Source organism: Gasterosteus aculeatus, chromosome 1 (genome assembly GCF_964276395.1).
Source record: "Gasterosteus aculeatus chromosome 1, fGasAcu3.hap1.1, whole genome shotgun sequence".
Classification (NCBI taxonomy): domain Eukaryota; kingdom Metazoa; phylum Chordata; class Actinopteri; order Perciformes; family Gasterosteidae; genus Gasterosteus; species Gasterosteus aculeatus.
Genome location: NC_135688.1, coordinates 28779297 through 28799076, shown reverse-complemented (window position 1 = coordinate 28799076; position 19780 = coordinate 28779297). Strand labels below are relative to the sequence as shown.

At 47.5% G+C, this 19780-nt stretch overlaps 3 protein-coding genes across 6 annotated transcripts in view; 2 read left to right on the top strand and 1 right to left on the bottom strand.

Moving 5' to 3' along the window:
• The first annotated feature begins 492 nt into the window (after nt 1–492).
• LOC120824037 (2-oxoglutarate receptor 1) lies at nt 493–3932 on the top strand. The gene is made up of 2 exons (XM_078102027.1): nt 493–629; nt 1940–3932. Exon 2 carries the CDS (start codon nt 1942–1944, stop codon nt 2914–2916), a length of 975 nt encoding a protein of 324 aa, XP_077958153.1. The 5' UTR covers nt 493–629; nt 1940–1941; the 3' UTR covers nt 2917–3932.
• A 513-nt stretch (nt 3933–4445) lies between these two features.
• LOC120820771 (heparan-sulfate 6-O-sulfotransferase 3-B) lies at nt 4446–19753 on the bottom strand. The gene is made up of 2 exons (XM_040178915.2): nt 18832–19753; nt 4446–5743 (listed from the first exon to the last, which is right to left on the bottom strand). Exons 1-2 carry the CDS (start codon nt 19371–19373, stop codon nt 4993–4995), a joined length of 1293 nt encoding a protein of 430 aa, XP_040034849.1. The 5' UTR covers nt 19374–19753; the 3' UTR covers nt 4446–4992.
• Nucleotides 5333–19780, top strand: part of dzip1 (DAZ interacting zinc finger protein 1) — a 42093-nt gene continuing 27645 nt past the window's right edge. For 2 of the 4 annotated variants that reach the window (XM_078101921.1, XM_078101920.1), the window contains exons 1-3: nt 5333–7759; nt 7876–7923; nt 17299–17413. In XM_078101921.1, the coding sequence (XP_077958047.1) occupies nt 17390–17413 (24 nt within the window). In that variant the 5' untranslated portion in view covers nt 5333–7759; nt 7876–7923; nt 17299–17389. Of the gene's footprint in view, nt 7924–17298; nt 17414–19780 lie in introns of all 4 variants that reach the window. The other 2 variants (XM_078101926.1, XM_078101959.1) reach the window with 2 other exon arrangements.

Genomic DNA, 19780 nt, shown 5'->3' with positions numbered 1-19780 from the left:
TGAACGCATTCGCTGTGAAACGCTGTGACTCCAACATCCCAAACAAAAGAGGGACACGCTGTTGTGTTTTCTATTGATGACAAATTACAGATGCTGTTATCTCGAAATGACAGAGATAACGGCCTTTTTTGGGAGAACGGCATAATCAACTTGTGATCTATAGTTTTTGTTTAATCACGCTGTTTCAGGGCTTCCAAAGTTAATGGTTTATAAAGAAATACAATAAATTCCTACCACGTTAGATCATTGCTTTAGTCCTTTAATCAGAAACCACTGTCTGCGTCTGGTCTAAATTTAGCCTCACTAGGAACTCCTGAGTTCACATTGTTGAGCAAAAGATCAGCCTTCCTCTTGTTTTTCCCGGTAAAATCACCTGAAACCTGATAAAACGGACCTTGAGCTTTATCAACTCAAGCATGACACGAGGAAGCGACGGTGCACACGGCTGAAAGTGAAGCGCACAACAGTGAGCTTTCGGATTAAACTATGCTGGATTTCCCCCGCCTGGGTGTGGATGACTGGAAGGGGGAGACAAGGGAGAGAGGGGGGAGGCGTTGAGGAGGCATCGTTGTGAAAACAGCGATAAGAGCGGCTGAGGGCTGCGAGTGATAAGGACACTGTACCTCCAAGTAAGTGGAAAAATACCTTTTTTTTCAAACTATACACTTGTATTTCTCAGCCTTTCTCTTTAATTTTCCTGAAATGAGCTCTTGGATAAAGTGTTGTGTTTCCCCACTAATATATGCTCATTTTAATGAGGACAAGTCTCTGCCTTCTCAAATCTGACTCCACATGCAACGTGCAAACGACACCTCGCACATCTCACGTCTATAATGAGAGCAGATTGCACTGACGGCATTGCAGGAAGCTGCCATGGAGCCGGGATGCCATAGGCGCCGTCTTGTCCATTATTATTATTTTTTGGGGGGGCGAAACCAGACTGTTTGTTGAGGTGAAATAGGTCTGTGTTTGCTTCGTTCCCACTGAGTTGAATGTTTGTTTCTTTCCCATTCTGCTCGCCTCCCTTCCTCCAGCAGTAATTGCCAATTGCCGCAGGGAAAGGAAATGATGATTTACCCGTAGTCCATTCTGCCCTCCACAAACAAAATTATATGTATATTCATTTCAAAGAAAATCACAGAAATTGAGTTATTGTCTTGCTCAAAATATCCTTTACGAAAAAGAATGAATTTTATATTTGTTCAGTATATTATATACGACATTAAAGCTGCACCAATTCTTATTTATGTAATGATTCCTTTAGATTATGTGGAAAGTGTCACACAAAGATATAAATCCACAGAAAATTTAAATAAAATCATTGTTGCAGTTTCCCTCCAGCTTCAAACTTCTTCTAATGAAAAAACTCCAGGAACCAGATGTCTAATTGCAACAGGCCGTGGATCAGTTCTCAGAGATCAAAACAGAACTAAAAGGAGAGTAAATATCGGAATACACGACTCCACATTCCTGCTAATAAGTTCCCTATATCAACTTTTGTACGGTGATGCGATAGCTAACAAACACAAGAATGAACCACAATGTCTCTCTGTTGATGAACGGCCACGGTGGTCTGACGCCACACCCCTTTTTCAGCTTCAAATAATTAATAAAACAACTGAGCACCTAATCGATTGGTCAGATTTGACAAAAGTACTCAAAATGACAGAAAGTCCTCTTTAGTAAATTTTGGTAAATGTTTTTAAGTTCTGTTCACGGTCCATCCGCTAACAAGGAGCGGGATCAAGATGTTTTGGCTTCACTTTTGGGAAGACATTGTTGCTCATTTTATTTGTCTATGGTTTAAATCCTTTTGGCAGCAGCCTAAAAAAATATATATTTCACTTCTAAAGAAAAGCCCAGAAAGAGACATGGAGGTATCACTCCAAGCTTAAACCTGTACATGTGATTTTGTCATTTTGCTTTGCATACTCAACAGCCATGGAAACCACCAATTGCTCCGTTGTGGACCAACTGACTCGCTACTACCTGCCCATCTCCTACGCCGCCATCTTCATTGTGGGCCTGGTGGGCAACGTGACCTCCATCGCCATTTACGTGACCAAGCTGCGCCCCTGGCGGAGCAGCAGCATCATCATGGTCAACCTGGCGCTGACCGACCTCCTCTACGTGCTCAGCATGCCCTTCCTGGTCCACTACTACAGCACCGGGAACTGGCCGCTCGGTGACTTCATGTGCCGCTTCGTTCGCTCCGGCTTCCACCTGAACCTGTACGGGAGCGTCCTCTTCCTGACGTGCCACGCGCTCTTCCGCTACGTTATAGTGGCCAAGCCCCTGAGGGTGGCGCGGGTGCAGCGGAAGATTTGGGGCGTGGTCGCGTGCGCAGCTGTCTGGTTCCTCGCCGCCGCCGAAATCGGGCCCATGTTTTCGGTGATATCGCTGTACCGGCCCGACAACGAGACCCTCTGCTTGGACTTTGCGAGCACTAAGCCCGTGGGCGACGTGTGCTGGTACAGCCGGCTGCTCACCGCCTTCGGCTTCTTGCTCCCCCTGGTGGTGGTGTTCCTGTGCTACATCGGCATCGTGAGAGCGTTGGCGAAGGGGCCCTACACCAGCAGCCCGACCCGGGCGCGGGCCCGCCGCGTGACCGTGCTGATCCTGGTGGTGTTCGTGGTGTGCTTCCTCCCGTACCACGTCTTGCGCGTGTGGTGGATCGAAACTCGGCACGGCGCGGGGGACGGCGATTGCGCGGTGCGTGCGGCGTACATTGTCTCCCGCCCTCTGGCGGCACTCAACACGTTTTTTAACCTGGCGATGTACACGCTCTCGGGTGATCAGTTCAGAAAGGCCTTCCTCAGGACCTTTTACTGGGACTATGGCGTCACCAAGGCCAAGGTGCTGATCCAAGTGGCCGTCATCGACAGGGCACGACGCAGCGACGCGCCCGCCGCCTGACCCGCCGCCTGGCCGCGATGTCGGTGGTCGCTGTGGTTTCATCCCTTCGTACTTTCCAGGGACGATAAATGGCTCTACGTGCGTATCATATGTAAATAGAAGTGACTCCCGGTTAAAGTTGCCTTTCTAAAATTGTCAAAGACAAAGAATAATTTATACGACTCACAATGTGATGGATGTTTTGTCTGCTGAGTCTAGAAGGTTTCCATTTGTAGTCCCACCGGCTGGCAGGACGCTTTTCAGATGTTTAGTCAGTGTAATTGAAAGAGAAAATAAGCTTATAAGGTTTTAGATCATATTACACCCGCTTTGTGCTTTACTATGGTTTTACTACACCACCTGTTTTTACTGCATTAGAAATGTGCTGAGATAGTATAAAGGAGATATGTAGGTAAATGGACTGTTTTGTAAAGTGTTACCTCAACCGTATTTAGTTTCATATAAAGTATCAGTAACAGTTTATGTTTCCTCTGTATTTGCGACCGAATTGTATTGATAATTGACAAATGGAACTTCCGTTGCCATATTACAGCCATTGTAGGTAAAAAAAAAAATTGGGGGGTAATATTCAATGAAGAAACTCAGAATTTCTTAGAATAAAGTTTACAAGTGAAGCTTAGAAGTTCTCTAAATTAGAAAAGAGGAATAAAACTGGATGAACTTGCGGGAGAGCTTTTGTGCATCAGGGCTCGTCTCCCCAACGGCGCGACAAAACCGCAGTTCACAGTTTTCCGCCGCTGCTGATCTGTGAGGAGACTCTCCTCTGCCAACTACTCTCCCCCAAGGAGGGGGGAGGATGGGGGGGCGTAACTGAGAGCAAACCTGCCGGAACAAATCCTCACTGTCAACAGAGGGCCGCCATCCGCACGCAGAGGAAGCAGTTAACCTGTTTGTCTCTCACCTGCGAAGAAGAACTCCATCCCGAGGCCAGATGTGGCCCCCCTGGATTTATGGTTCAATTTGGAAAAAACCGTCGGTGCGCCGATAAAAAGTGCAATAAAAAAGGTGGAATCGATGTAACATTTGAGGCGCGTGTCGCTCCTCTGCGTCGCTTTGGCGGCCTCATGTAACTCTGATCTTTCTCTGATGCGCGCTGTGCGAGCGGAGCACAGGCTGCAGCTGGGGATGGGGGGCTATTTTGGTCCGTGGACGCAGCCCTTCCCTCCTGACTGATCTCCTCATCCTCACACTCCTCCTCAAGAGCAACACAAACGTCGGGTGTGGGGGGGGGCTCACAGAACGCTTATTGTTCTGATGGTCTGATTATTGTGTAGCTTCCAGAAAGCCAATCGGTTTCATCTATTTTCGCCCGAGTCATGGACAATTGAACTTGAGATGATCAATTTGGAAGCGAAGAGCCCCGTGATCAATGCCCTAATGGTGGAAAGGCCAATGCTGCCTCTCTGCGATGTGGGAGGAAAAGGCGAGTCTGTCTGTCCGTCCGCGAGTGGACCAGGAAGAAGTTGGCAGAGAGAGAGAGAGAGAGAGAGAGAGTCCATTGAGGACAAATTTACAACATCACAAGATGCTGCATTTTTAAAAATTTTATTGAACAGATTTCCTGCGAGAAATTGCCTTTAAGTCAGTCAAAACGAAACAGAAACACACACCGCAGACTATTTATCCAAGTTTGTGCTTTGATATTCTTACGAAGCCGAACACCACAGAGTCACTACGAGATTTCACTGATCAACAAGGCGCTAGGTCACAAATACGACACACAGGGGTCCTCTCAGGGTCTTTCACCGCGTTTAAAATTGGCCGTCCTCGTGTCGTTTACTTAATTATTTTCAAATTTTAACCGTGAGCGAAATTAAAGAACATTCAAGGCTCAACCAATAAAGAAAAATACAAGTCACAACCGCGTTGCAGAAAATGTCCCATAAGAAAGGAGAAATAAATATCGAACGTTGCCATGACAAATACATCCATCATAAATAGTAAGACACCATCCGGCAGTCCGCCAAACGGCCGCGAGGCCACGAGGCCGCGAGCTTTCTTCTTTAGCGTCAAAGCAGAGGGGAGCAGAAAGCGCGAGGGGTCAAACGGCGCTCCGTCCTTTTCGGGTATCCCTCCTCACCACCTCACCACCTGGCTGCTGTAGTCCTCCGTCGTGGCTACCTCCTCTAGCTTCACCTGCTCCTCCTCCCCCCACCAGCCGCCGCCACCTAGTCGCCACAGCGCCGCCAGGTAGGTCCTGTGCAGCCGCTGCCTCTGCTGCCTCTCCCGCCACCTCCTCTCGCGCTCCTCCAGGTGCTGCCGCTGGCGGTTGTGCTGGTAGCGCCGGAGGAACAGCTCCTTGGCGTACTCGTACAGCTCCACGTCGAGGGCGTTCAGGCCTTCGATGCGCCAGCGCACCTTCTCGCTGATGCCCACGCTGGCGGCGCGCGTGCTGTTGATCTGCGTGAAGGCGCGGATGAAGCGCAGGCCGAACGTCCGCTCGAACAGGTACTGCGTCTTGCGCTGGAACTCCGTCAGGCCGTAGAAGACCATGTTGCGAAGGTTGGCCTTGGCGCTGGCGAGCAGCGCGCGGCCCCGCTCCAGCTCGCTCACCGACGACATGTTGTAGCAGCCCACCAGGCTGAGGTCGGCCAGCATGCGCACCTGCCGGTTGTTGGCGAGGTTGGAGGGGCAGCTCATGAAGTCGGCCAGGGGCACGCCGGTCCAGTCCTCGCCGCTGTAGCAGGCGGGGAGCTCGTCCTCGGTGGCCGCGCGGCCATCGCACATGTGGAGGGCGGTTTTCCAGGTGGCGCCGCGCTGCACGTGCTTCCACTCGCTGAGGTAGCGCGACACGGGGTCGCGCAGCATGGTGATGTAGTAGAAGTTCCTGCGGAGACGAGGGAGAAAGGGACGGGTGACTTCCTGGGATCTATATTGCGGCCGCAAAGGTTTGACGAAGCAAGAGGCTACACATCCACTTTCTCACGTTATCACGTTACATAAATAGATTTCGATTGCATCCCAAACAGACCCTGTGCCATCATCTTAACGAGAGGGGAAACGCATTGAACAGAGGAGCCGACTTCGACGAACCACCAGTCGCCCGCAGCTGCATTTTGAGTAACGTTTGAGGGCCGAGATACCCCGAGCATACGAGGTGCACCGAGAGTGTGATTAGTGTTTAAATGAAAAACATCATTGATTGTGTCCGGGGTTGTTCAAGAACATAGAAAGCATGGAAAACCCAGCAGGTATAGTTAGTATTTAATATCTTGCCGATGTGTGATTAATTTTGTTTTTCTCACTCCAACGTACCGAGGCGCTGGTAATGACTTTTTCCCCCCCGTCTCAGGCTACCCTTTGCGTTTCTCTGATCCGCTACGAGAGACGCTTAAAAGGAAATAGCTGTAACTCGGCTGCGCAAATAAAAGGGAAAATAAGACCTTTCAACCAACAAACACGGCTGTTATCTATTGAGCGCAGAGATGACCGGCGTGGCAGCGAGGTGACGGAAGGAGTCACTGCTGGGAAGAATTTCTACCTTTTTTCGAAGATAAAAGGGAAATCGAAAATGTTCTTCCTGCTGTTGTCGCTGTGACCTCGCGATGTAGGGCCCAGACCAGATAGAAAGGATGAACACTTTAATTTCTTTCCTCAAGGCTGTAGTTCATCTTCTTGGAACCTTGATTCAACGGTCAAATAAAGAATTCACACGAAAGGACTTGTTAGAAGCGACGCCGCTCCTGGAACATTCTGTTTTGAACCCTTTTACAAGAGCGAACGGTTCCCCTTGTTCTTCGATATACAATTGTCGTACGTATGTGTTGTCCTCCTTCCCCTTCTTGGAATACCTGTAGCAGTAAATTCTCTGCTTGTGAGTCATCGTCTCGGTGGACTTGTCCTAGAAGAGCGTCAAACGCTGCTGTGAGCTGGATGGGCTCCAGATATGTGTGTGTGTGTGTGGAGAAAGTTTGGTGTACTTGGGGCTGAAGGCCAAAAATCCATATCACGGTATTTAGAAAGACTGACAGCAGCCGGTATGTGGCGGTATTACACATATTAATTGACCCTAAAAAGGCCGCGGGCTGCCTGAACAGCTGTTCACCGCTCGCTGGCCAACTTGCTCGCAACTGGCCGGCTCCTTAGCTTGTTAGCGTGTTAGCTCGTTAGCTAGTTAGCTTGTTGTGTCTGCTCTTGCCAAAGAGCAACGTCAGTTGTTTGTTGAAATTCATACGGTACGGTAGGTAACTCTTATATCGGTATACGGCCCAGCCCTACCTGAGGGTTTCATTTCACCAAGAAATGCCACTTTTCTTCTGCTGGCCAAAAGTCATGAAGTCAAACTATTTCTACTGTCACGCACCAACCAACAAAAATCCCTTGTATGTTTGACATATTTTGGCAATAAATGTTTCCTGATTCCTGATAAAAGGGCTAGAACGAATCTATATTTTAGGCAAGTAGTTTTCTGATTTATGTCTAATAAAGTTAGTGATAGAGGGGTAGGTAGAAATTAACATTGAGCAAATCGGTCAGAAATCTACATACAAATAGCTTTATTTATCATCCAATACCAGCCCAGACTAAAATGACTTCATCATCATGTAATCATGTAAAAAAACAACATGGGGGGAAAATAAAGTTATAGTATTTGCTAAGTTTATGGCAAAGTGTGAAGTGCAAAGGTTTATGTCCATCCTGTTAGTCCTTATAAGGACATCTATTGTTGTCCTTTGCATTTGGCTAAATGCTTTACGATCACACACCAAAGCCGCCGACCGGCACACCTGCTCCGCGTTCCCTCGTCAGCCCCCAGTGCACCTGGTGGGCCTCTGGTCGTTTGTTGCCATGTTCCCGACCTGCCTTCTTCTGACTACCTGCCTGTTGTCACCCTCCTTTTGCAGTAAGTTGTGATTCTACTTTACATATTTCATCTTAATCTGCGTATTTAAGTCCTCGTTAGAGACCCTTTGCGGTTTCCCTTTTATTGACAACTTCTTTGGATTTCATTTTTTTTAGCAAAGAAAAGGAACGGACGTCATGAGGACTCACTAGTGGCGATTAAAGGTACGTCAAGCCAACGTGACGCGCTCTGCAAATGGCCGTATATTTGATGTGAAGACGGGAGCGTTTACAACAGGAACAGCTTCAACTGTCTCGATTTGCTAAACTGAGACCATTAGATCAAGAGAGCTGTTGTTACTGGGCAGAGAGTGCACGGCCCTAAAAGCGTCACGGTTTAGCACTTATTGCCCGGGGGCAGATATCAATCAGGATTGATGTGTACTTAAGTGAGTGGCGTGATGATATCATGGCGGAACGCACCCGCAGACAGGCCCGCCGCCCAGAGATAATGGCCTTCCACGGTGCAACGTAAGTGAATTACTCGCCATCCTCGCCGGGTTGAGCGGACAGCGCTAGATGGATGGACACGCACCACCTCGAGCGCCTCTCAAAGAGGCCCCTCTGTTGTACTTCCTGGACAAGTGTTTCTGTCTCCTCCTCCTCCTCCTCCTCCCGTGCCTAACATCCATCCGTACGTTTGACCGCGAAAGACAGCCCGGATCGATAAATGTCCACAGAACGCCCGGCTCTCCACTGCTGCGTTTTCCTCGTGACCTATTGACAAAGTGCAGCAAATGTCAAAGCTCTCGTCTTACTCGTGTCAGGGACAGAGGCCGGGTTCAGATTGTGAAGGTCAGGAGTAATTACCCGTCGAGTGGCTGCGGGTTTATCATGCAGGAAACAGGAAGTGGTACCATAATTTGATCCATTCATTCTCGTTCAAAAATGGATTTTCAATCGAAAAATTCGACCCGGAAACTTGACGTCTTCTTAAGACCTGTAATTGGGTTTTTCGTCCACTTGGGACGGACAATATGCTGGCAACGACACCGACATCTCATTCCCTTTTTAAAGTTTTTACACATCCAGCATTTCCTTGTCTCTCCGGGTTGTGTGATGAATATCGTTTTGGTCTCCCCTAATTGTGCCGTGAAGCTTTTTGGCTGCTAAAGGGTCCACTGTGTTCACTCGTTGCCAACTCTGTCCGTCTGCTGAAAAGCAATATGAGTGGCGACGATATACCAAAACAATTAGCTGTAAGCTGCTAACCCCCGCCCCCCTTTTCGTTGTCTGTGGTTACATGAACATTGTGTTTTCCATTATTGTTATTTTCCGGCCCGGCGAAGAACGTTTCTGTCTGTCTTGAAAAGCGAAGTGGATGGCGTGTTCGATGTTAGCCGAGCTAAAACCAGCCCTCCATCTCATGGACATCATCTGTCATTCAGCCCAGGTTTTTTCCACGCGTGAGCTCTTATCCAATGCACTAAATGCCTTTTTTAAGTCGTTCAGAACTGAAGGGGACAAATTGGGGGACACGTTGGGGGGAGATCGATTGCACCAAAATGTAATGTTCCCAGGGAGATTCGAAGGCACCCGCAGGACGCTCCCTGTCCAACCACGGCCGCGGGCCCGTGCGCCTCGCTCGCTCCAGAAAGGAACGTTCAATCAGCTCGTTGCATTGGGCTTCTGATCCGTCCGACGCTCCGTTTGTGACCTTCTCGCAGTGTGTCACCTTTCTCCGCGCAGCAAACCTGAACAGAACATTATTGATCGTTGCCTTTCTCCGTCGCTCGCCCAGACTCTCTCCCTCCTTCAAATCACGATCAAAAAGCTACAGAGGAAACTTGCAGCAAACGATCAATACCTGCCTTGTTAATTCACTCTCTACCATCAAGGGCACAGTCAGGCGCATGATAGAAGCCTTGATGCCATACGACGAGTATCGGGATCAATTACAGTCTTACTTATTTTATATTTTTTTAAATTGAAAGAATGCAATGCCTTTTTTTTTTTTTTAAGCGTTGGAAGAGGGCCGCGTTCCAATGAGTGTCGCTGTCAGCCGAGTCGGGAGGAGGAGCCGGTTTGAGAACAAACACTGAAATCAGGGTGTTGATGAGTCTCTGAGGCGCGCAGGTGTTTCTGTGCCCACCGGGGATCTCGCAACCGCCGCATTCACCGTTTCAATTACTATCGGAGGGGGAAAAAGCTCCTTTTTGCTTAGTAGCTAGTTCACATTTATAACGGCAAATTGAAGATTACTCAAACCACGAGCGGCCGAAAGAACCGGGTGAAGATGATCCGGCATGTAATGTCATTTTATAAAAAGAAAGGCATGTATACATGTTTAAAACTGCTCCGTAGGATATTCTTGTATGAACAATGGATGTTTAGTGTATAATGGGTTGTTCACTGCAAGTATTAATTATTATCCGTCAACTATTATGGGCACAGGCCAAAATAGAGCTGAAGGGGTGAATAGTGAATAATTCAGGTAAATTCTAATGCTGCTCTGTCTGCTGGATATGCTAATGAGAAAGGTTGAGAAATGTTTTCAGCTTGGCCTGAAAATCAATTTATGCCGGTTTTAACACTCAACATATATTAATATAAATTCAAGGATTTTAATGAGAAACTCTTTCGCTGTTGGTAAATCCTGCCTTTTGAGATGCAGCCGTTTGTTTCAAGGTTCTGAGAAACGTTGTTGGTCGCGGCCTCGGGATAGAAAAGATAACCCCTGCTGGTTTTCAGGTTGAAATGCAATGCGTCAGTCCTCAGTGTTTCTGTAGTTAAAACATAACTTACAAGTTCACCCACTGCTTAAATATTTGGGTTCGTTGTGGTGCAGGAGTAGAGCGGGTGCGCTGGGAACCGCAAGGTTGGTGGTTTGAGTCTCATGTCGAAGTGTCCCTAAGCAAGACACCTAACCCCTAATTGCTCCCAGGGCAAAAATGTAAATAGCCGTGGGTTGAAAATACAATGCAAGTTGCTTTGGATAAAAGCGTCAGCTAAATGACCTGTAATGTAAAATATTGAACAAAATGTAATATTGTCCAAACAGCGTACTGCCTTTTTTTTAATGTAATGTCAAACCAATTAATACGGCCATAAAACAACCAGTATGTGAAATATTTTTACGACGTATACGCATGGGGAAAAGTTAACACAATTGTGGGATTAAATTGTCAAAAATGTAGTTTAGTTAATCATTTTAATTAACCCTAAATATAAATGACCTAGGACATTTATTTTTCCCAACTTTAATTTAGATGTATTATTTGTTTATACATATATGATATTAAAATAACTGGCTTCATATCAGAATTCACCCCATTAAGCCCTAAAGTGAAAATCTTGCCCATGTTTGCAGGGGCGCGTTGAATGAGCCTCTACAGGGAGGTTCTTCCACCATCAGACCAGAAAGGATTTTGTGGAAAAGCAGATGAAACATTAGCGCTGTGCTGATTTTTTCAGCAGGGCAAACTTCACTGTGGGGGATTCGGTAATTACAGAGGAGCAGGAGTAACAAATTGGAAGGGCTACAAAACAGCAGAGCGCCACAAATTCCTTCAAAACCGTAAACGAGGCTGGCCGTTAGATGAAAAGCGGCGTATCAGAGGGTACAGATCCAGGAGCAGCAGGGCTGAGTCTTAAGGCGGAAGCCGTCAGCAGTGAAGCCGAATCTCATCACTTCGGTCTCCAGAACAAGCGGTCAGCCGTGATCCATTTTCACTCCTCTGATTCTCTCTCTGTTCTAATTTAATCTCTGTGTGCCAATTAGGGACAAAAATGAACCTGGTCCCCATCTGCGACACAGCGGGATCGCTGCCCGACAAGCGCACACACACAGATACACACAACACTCTCCTTCAGCCCAACATGATCCCAACAGCACACGTTGGGGGGGATCATTGCCTCGACGAGATAACCCACTCCTGGGGAGTATCGGTGGGTACGATCACCTGGCAGATAACTTCACGCAGAGCGCGAGGAGAGGGCCGATGAGCAAGGAGACTGTGATCTTCATCGGCTGCAGATATGAGATGCTATTTTGGGCCATAAAAAAAAAAAATAGAAAGGAGAAAAGAAAGCCCCAGGGAGGCTGACGCAGAGAGAAGGGGAACCGAGCTCGCTTCCGGAAACAGGAGGTGTCCCTGCGGCAAGGGTGTGAAGATGTGGCGATGGAGGCCAACGTAGACTTCAATTAAAAGGATCCAGGATCCTGCTCAGAAACCCTCTTTCCAGGAGACGGAACCGTCCATCTGCATTCCTGTGAAAACCGCTATCATCTGGCTGCATTTTCCCAGGTTGTTTTTATTTGACTTATTTACTGAAAAAGTGCGTAGTCTTGGTCCGCGCACACAGCAACCTTGTGCCATGTGCAGCTTTAGAAGCTTTGGTGTATTAACCTTTCCTTGACACCTTAATCTTTGCGGCTTTGTGAGGTGTCGGCCAGTCTTTTCGGCCCATGTAGATATGGAAAGGATGAACGGGAGACTGTGCTCTGCAAAGGTCACATCTACCCACACAAACTACTGAGGGATTTCTGAAAGGCAAACAAACCACTTTTTAAAGCAATATGTGAAGGCTGCTTCAAACGCGCTGCTTTGCGCCAATGAGTTGTTTTGAAAGTTGATGCTTTACGGACCTTCCTGATAAATTCTCTCTTTAACAACTACAGATACAGTAGGCTGGATCCTGCTGCCCTGCATATTTACCTTCAGACTGTTCGATGGATCGATAGATGGCCCATAATGATCTGTCAGATCCGCATCCCTCTGATGGGGTTTTTCTTCTCTTTTTAACAAACATGCTGCTTTGGTGAAAAGAAATCTCCAATCCAGTCGACAGGTTTCCGTATAAAGTTCTGGATTAATCCCCCACCCACTTTCCTCCTCCTCCTCCCCCATATAATAAAACCAGTCTTCGACTGCCCCTAATCCCCCTGAGGAGTGTGGAGATTACCAAGATCCTCTGAATTTCTCAAAAGAAGACCACAAGCTGCTCTCTGTCATGGCGGGAAGGGTCTGAGGATTTTGGTTTAAGAGAAACAACACACAGGAGACGTGACCCTTTATCCCACCGTACAACCATGAAAATTAATAATGATGATTATAAATCCAGCTCTGTGAATTAAAACGTTTCATAATGAAGCTTTCCTCCGGGAACACTTCCACCCCCCCCCCCTTATATTTCTTAGATAGTTATATATAGAATAATGTAACAATACCCCTAATATGATCATTTTATACCCATAATATGGAGGTACGTAATTATTTATGAGAGGGTTTCTCGAGTCATTTTGATTTTGCGTAACTAATAAGTAACAAACAATATTTTGACAGCAGTCGATTGTCAATATAACAAAATGATAACCGGATGCACCTTACTTTAAATCAAATGAAGGCTCTTTTTCACTACACAGTGGTATTACATACAGTATTAGCGTAAAAATAGAATTGTAAGAATATTAAAAAAAACCTGATGCTGGTAATCTTCCGGATGCCGTAAATATCCAATTAGCTGTTGCTGCAGTGTCACTGGCCCATTGGAATAAAACTAGTTCATTGCACAATAATTAGCTATTAGCTAATAATTAGCTTTTGGTGTTTTAACTTAAATACATATCTGCAGTGTTTGTTGCATGTACCTGCAAAATGTGTTAACCAGGGAACCTTACTGGGAGGATCTTCCCACAAGACCTCAGCAACTGTATACGTTTCAACACATCTGTAAACAGAACTTAAAAATCCACCAATGCCGGCAGAGCAAAGTATAATCAATGCTCATCGGCTCATTGTTGAATTCACACCCATGTGCAGACACGTCTGCCGTTTGAAAGCAAAATAATGGATGAAATTGACCCGGCCCGCTGCGTCCTGTTGTCACTGTATGCTAACCGTCTGCTAGCTTTAGCTTCACATTTAGCATCTACTTCTCGGGTAGAAAGTGAATAGCTCGCAATTTTAGAGTATGATGAGCTTCATCTTTACGTCTGAATTGACTAACACTGCACAGCTAATAAGCCTGAAGACGAGACAATTTTAAAGTGCCAATACAACCCACGGCTCGCAGCCACGTCTGTATAAACCTGAATAATTGCCTCCCTCCACAGCCAGTTTAGAGGTCATTCAGCCCTGTGTCGTTCCTACTTACCAATATAAAAACTATCCTGCTGCAAGAACGGTGATCAAGGTCAATAAATCACAATATGTCAAGTCATGTAAATTGACGATATTTTTGTCCAGATGTTCTCTACAGGCTGGTGAGGACGATATGCTGAGTCATGAGTGCGAATAGGCAAACACGTAATATCTGTACCTCGTTAGCCGCCCGTTGATGTCGCCGCCTCGGCCTCCTCCGCAGGAGCAGGCCGGCGTTGTGTAAGGAAGTGTTGACGAAAACTACAACAAATGGAACCCAAAGAGACTTTTATACTTTAGTTTATACATTACCGCTCCCAAAAGACCCGTGCAGTCACCCTTTGTTAAAAATATTACATTGGTGTCAGGTATTGTGCTTCGTTTCCACCCACGAGAAATGACGAATCCGAACCGGAGTGAAACGCAGACCGTCTGCTTAAATGCACAGAATCCCACCGCCAGTATTAGAACTTCTGCCCCTCTTTTGTTCCCACAAACCAAGACCAGTTGTTGGCATTGTTTTACAGGAAATTGCTAAATGCTTAGTAATTGAACAATTAGCTGTGTGGTTTAATTTAATAAGTAGGTATTTCTGGATAAATGGGCCATTGCTACAATGGGTAGTTGCGGACCTTTACCGACCATGCCAGGCCGACTCGAGCTGCAGCAGCAAAACCCTGGGGGGGTTTAAATTGAGCAAGTGTGCGTTTCACCGACTGTCAACGCAACTTTTCATTAGCAGGAGGAAAAATGTGCTTTTTCATCTCTTAGAGGTCCCACAGTCTCACTTTTTAAGGCACGGCTGATCCACTGGGAGCAGTTTGTGTGACTTCTGGCGACTGAAGGTCACTATTTTTGTCAATCAGCGCTCTTGTCAGGCTGAGTTTCTTTTTTTTTCCAGCAATGCGAAGCTGTCAGCACCTTGAATTAACGAGGCGTGTAAGCCTCGAGAGGGACACTGTAGTCAAAAACAAGGTTGACAGTAAAAGGGCAGTATTTCGCCTAGAGCGCTTTAAGCAATGCACTCCGTTTCAAGCTGAACACATTCCAGCAGTAATGTACAGAATCTGAAATCTCTGCGCTTTGGTTGAGGATTTAAACTGACTGAGATTAATGTCAACTTGAAATCCGGGTGTTTTTCTCCACATATTTCAGTGAAATAGCGAAGCGTGGTTTAGCGGAAGCAAAACGAACAATCCCACATCTCAAACTGCATTTAGATAAAAACGTCTCTCTCAACAATCACTGTTTAAGTACTAAACCTTGTGAACTTCCTGCCCATCTGAATGCCTTTAGTGTCATTATCACCAGTAATCGAGGGGCATCACCAAACGAATGGCTAAAACCACCTTAACAGTAAACTAATTATACTCTGGCTGATCTGTCCGCCGGCCGGCCGGTCTGCATTCGTTGCTCTAATCTGAAGTAATGAGGTCAGTAATAAGGTTTACGCTCTGTGACTGCTGGTGTGAGGTTTGCCTGTCCGTTGGCAGGGCAATGGAAGCCGGTTTGACGCCCGGCCGCAGCTCCACAATTTTGTAGCCCGCCACCATGCGAGTGCAAGGAGCCCCTGACTAGAGGCGTGATTACCCGAAACAACTCGAAGCGACCACGTGTGACTCGCTAAGGTTCGCATATTAGGGTTGAAATTGCCAGACAGAGGGCGGGCAGACGGATAGATGTCGCCTTTGAAGGGGAAGGGAATGAAGAAAGCCGCGAACAAAGGAAAACCCAACAGGAGGCGAGGTCTTAAATCTCAGCGTGGTTGTACGTATGAATACACAAGCGTTAAATTCAACTGATTGCTCTGATTGGACCCTGATTCCCATAAAGCGACTCTAGCTGAGCTGGGACAAAACCAGAGCCGGTTGCCTTGACGACCCGTCTGGTAACCGAGTAGCCAATTAGTGCACAATGTCTCGTTTTCTCAGCCTGTATTCTTATGCACCTTGTAGAAACTTTTCGATTGGGGAGCCAGCCACGAGCACAGCGACGGCGGGATTTAAAGAGAAGTATCAAGGGGAATGTGACACATTTGCCCAAAATATACACGAATATGCCTCTGATACGCTGACCATGAAAGACGACGGACATTTTGGTTCAACTGAGATGTAGTGTGTGTGTGTGTGTGAGTGTACACCGAACAACTTTTGGTCATGTTTCATTTCACTGCTTCGTTTAGCCAAAATTCTATTTATAACAAACGTGTCCTCTTTTTCTAGCATGATTTAACAAAACCCGAACTGCTTTATCTCGAACAAAAGAGAATATTGACTTGACTGAAGGGGAAGAATCATTTTAAGTCGCAGAAAAGATGAGATCAATCTCTCTGCAAAATATGGCGCCCTGCAGGACGTTGCCTTGAGGTGGTCGTCGTCAATCCCCCTGATGTTTGATCCCTTCCATTACTGATTTGGATTGTGTTTTGCAATCCGACTAGGACGCTCAATGTTGTGAGTGCTTTTTACCAGCATAGAAAACGAGATGATTATGCCTGGACTTCTGGTACCAAGTACAGTAGAACGGGATTATAGTTACACATGCGTACCTCTAATGGAAGAACTAATCTATCTTAACTTCTTTAAGAAAGGGTCGAATCAAAACAAATCTACCACAGCGGCGGGATCTTACAGAGGCACATTAATAAATGTTGCGTTGAGCCGGGACAAACTCATCCCGCGCGTCACAGGCAATCAGTGAGGGGGCTCATTGCCCAACGTGACGGGGGACGAGGGCCTTTTGTGTTCGGAAACCCAAACGTGTAACTCATTGATTGAGTCGCTGCCGTGTAATTTCATTGCCGCGCTTCAGGACGAGGAGGGCAACGCCTGATGCGGCGTCTCCATTATGTACCTCGCCCATTCCACGGCCCCCTGATAGCCTCTGTGTGCGGGGGGGACAAATCAAGCAGGCATCACCCCTGAAGAAATGAGATGTTAATGTGACAGATTTGTTGCCGGCAACTTATTTGTGACTCACCCCGTTGGACATAGTTCCGGAGTAGGAAGGGAGTTATGACTCATGGTGCGTTTGGCTCAAATCTGATATCGCTGTATGTGTGTGTGTGTGTGTGATTTTTATTTATATATATATATATATATATATATATATATATGAGACATGTGGTTTACATTTTGTACTAACTTTTCACTTACAAGTGCCTTGTTATGTAAAGTGTTTGATTGTAAAAAAATGTTTGTGTGTATATAATTATATCTCTGCATCTGCTCATATGTGACGCACGAGACCTCACTGTGATGATTTCCAAGATATCAAGCGGAAGTCCTTGGTAATAGTAATATTATGACTGTTTAAAGGAGTGAAACTGTTTTCATACCTTCTGAGCAACTTTCCCGATACTGATCATGAGCAAAACGTTGCATTTAGAAAATCTGCACGTTCCAACATCTGAATCAATGCAATTGATCGCAGCGGATGCAACATTTTGTTCTTTCAGCGTCCGGCTGAACCCCCGGAGCTCCCAGGGAGCCGCGTTGACCTCTGACCTGGACGGACCAGGCAAAGATGGTGTTTCACAGCAGGCATCGATGAAGCATCTCACGTCGGCTGCTGTGAGTAAACTAGGGGAGATAAAGGTCAGACCCCTCTAAAGAACACTTGCATTCACCCAAGAATCGACCGCCAACAGGGGGGGGTTGGAGGGGACAACCACCACGAGGCCCAGATTTGGTCCCCATCTTTAGAGATGGAAGCCAGCTAACGTCCCTGCAATCAGCCTAGAACGGAGCTCAAGTCGCCGCGTGCGGGTTGTTTTGACTGTATCGAGCTGACAGGTGTTGACAGGAGTGCTGATGACTCGCCCGATGCAGCCTCCGAGGCCGCCGTGTCAAAAAATAGGGGTTGAAGCAAGTTGGACGGCTGCCTCTGAGGAGAACCAATGGACGGTACCCCCCCCCCCCCCCCCTACCCCCCAATTAACTAGCTAGCATACGGAGATTTGCTCTCTGGGCCAAGTACAAAGGCAGATTGGCCGGCACACCTCAGAGGACCCTGTCTGCTTAAGTGATTTACTCCAATAAGCTTGGCTGTATTGGTTCTGTAATTACAGGACACGGACTGGGGGGAGGGAGGGGTGTTGGCGATCCGTGTTGCTCATGGGCGTGTCAGAGGCTCTGGCCGCCGCGCACGCCAATAAGAACAGACCCAAATGGAGAGCCGGGGAGAGAACGGTGAGAGAAGAGAGAGAACAGTCCGGTTAGCCTTTGACTTGCCTCCAGGAAGGAGCTCAGCGGCTCTAATCGACCGACGCCTCACGGGTTTCGCCCATAAATTGAGGGAAACGGATGTCGGTTCCCTCTCTGTTCATAGACCAACCAATTAACGACCGGCCGTTTGAATTACACTCAGGATTCTGTGTCATGACCTCGTCTTTATGACTAAATACTGCTCAGTCGTTTTGTTTTGTTAATCTGCCTCATTTATTTAGTTGTTAATCAACCGAGTGAGTGAATTGATGATTGGATGAATGACTCCATGTTAACAACACCGTGTTTGTCAGTAAACACCAAAACAAGCACACAAAGGGGGGGGGGGGGGGGTGATTAAGTAAGGGAGTCGGGGAATGAGTGTAAATGAAGGAGTGAACGAACTCAAATGAGTGGACAATTGAGTAAGTGGATAAGATTGAGTGAGGGAATGAGAAAGTGAGTAAACAGGTTGCTAAATAGGGAGTGAGCAAAGTGTGAATGAATAAGGGTGATTGAATCACTGAATAAGTGAGTGAGTGAGGAGATGTGCAAGTGAATACCTGAAGCAGGGTAAAGGTGAGGTGAAGGAGGGAATAGGAGGGAGGGAGTGACTTAATATGGACTATTGGAAAAATGATCTGTGGCAGGAAAGTGAATGACAGAAATGAACGGGTGAGTTAGTGACTAAATGAGTTGAGTGAATGTCTTCAAACTGAATAAGTGGATCCTCTCGTGAAAATATGAACAAGTTAATGAGTTGAGATCCATTGGTATCCTCTCACCTTTTGTTCTTTTGGGCACTCTTCTTGTCCCGCTTGTTCATCACCACGGGCACGCAGCTGGTGAGCTCGGTCCAGTCGGCGTGCAGCCCGCAGCTCCAGCCGGTGGAGAACCGGGAGAAGAGCCACGACTCGGCTCTGCCGGGCCGGTGACAGGTGCACTTCCTCTGGCCGGACATGCAGTCGCACGGCCGCTCCAGCTGGATGTTCTTCACCAGGTGCCGGCCGAACGTCGTGCCGCCGGTCTTCTGGATGTGGAGGAACACCATCACGTCGTCTCCCCGGATGTTGAAGTCGACGTGCCGGTCCAGGTCTCGCGCCGTGAAGTTAAATTTGGAGGTGATTCTGGAGGGCAGGTCCTCGTCCGCCTCCGGCTCCGTGAAAACTAACTCGAAACCGGACGCGTAGCGCTGGTAAAGCCCCCTGTCAGCGCCTCGGAGGTGGCAGGTGTTCCTGTCCGCCGGGCACACGTACTGGTAGCCGATCATCAGGAAGAGCACCGCCGCGACGGGGATGAACATGAGTCTGTTGAACTTCTCCTCCATGGTTTGGAGACCGGGGATCACGCCGGTGACGTGGTGTCGCGCTCCCCTTCGCCTCCGCTCATCCTGCCGGCTCACTTTAAAACGCGCGGCTCTCCTATCGGGCTCTCTGGACTGGCCTCGTCCCGCACCCGAAGGGGGGGTCCCCACTTGTCAAACTTGAGCCCGTCTCACCGTGCGCTTGCAACCAATGAGATTATTTCCTAAATCATTCACGCCTCGCTTTTTTCCCCCCCCCGTGGTGATGTCACACCCGTGGCACAGCTCGCGTGCAAAACGACACCTTTTCAGTGAAAGACGTCAGCGCAGAGCGGCACATTCGGACTCGGCCGTCCTGCCAGAGCCGACTGCTGATCCGCGTCTGCGCCAGGAGCAGCGCGCGCGAGGCGGCACGGGATGACCACGGTCAC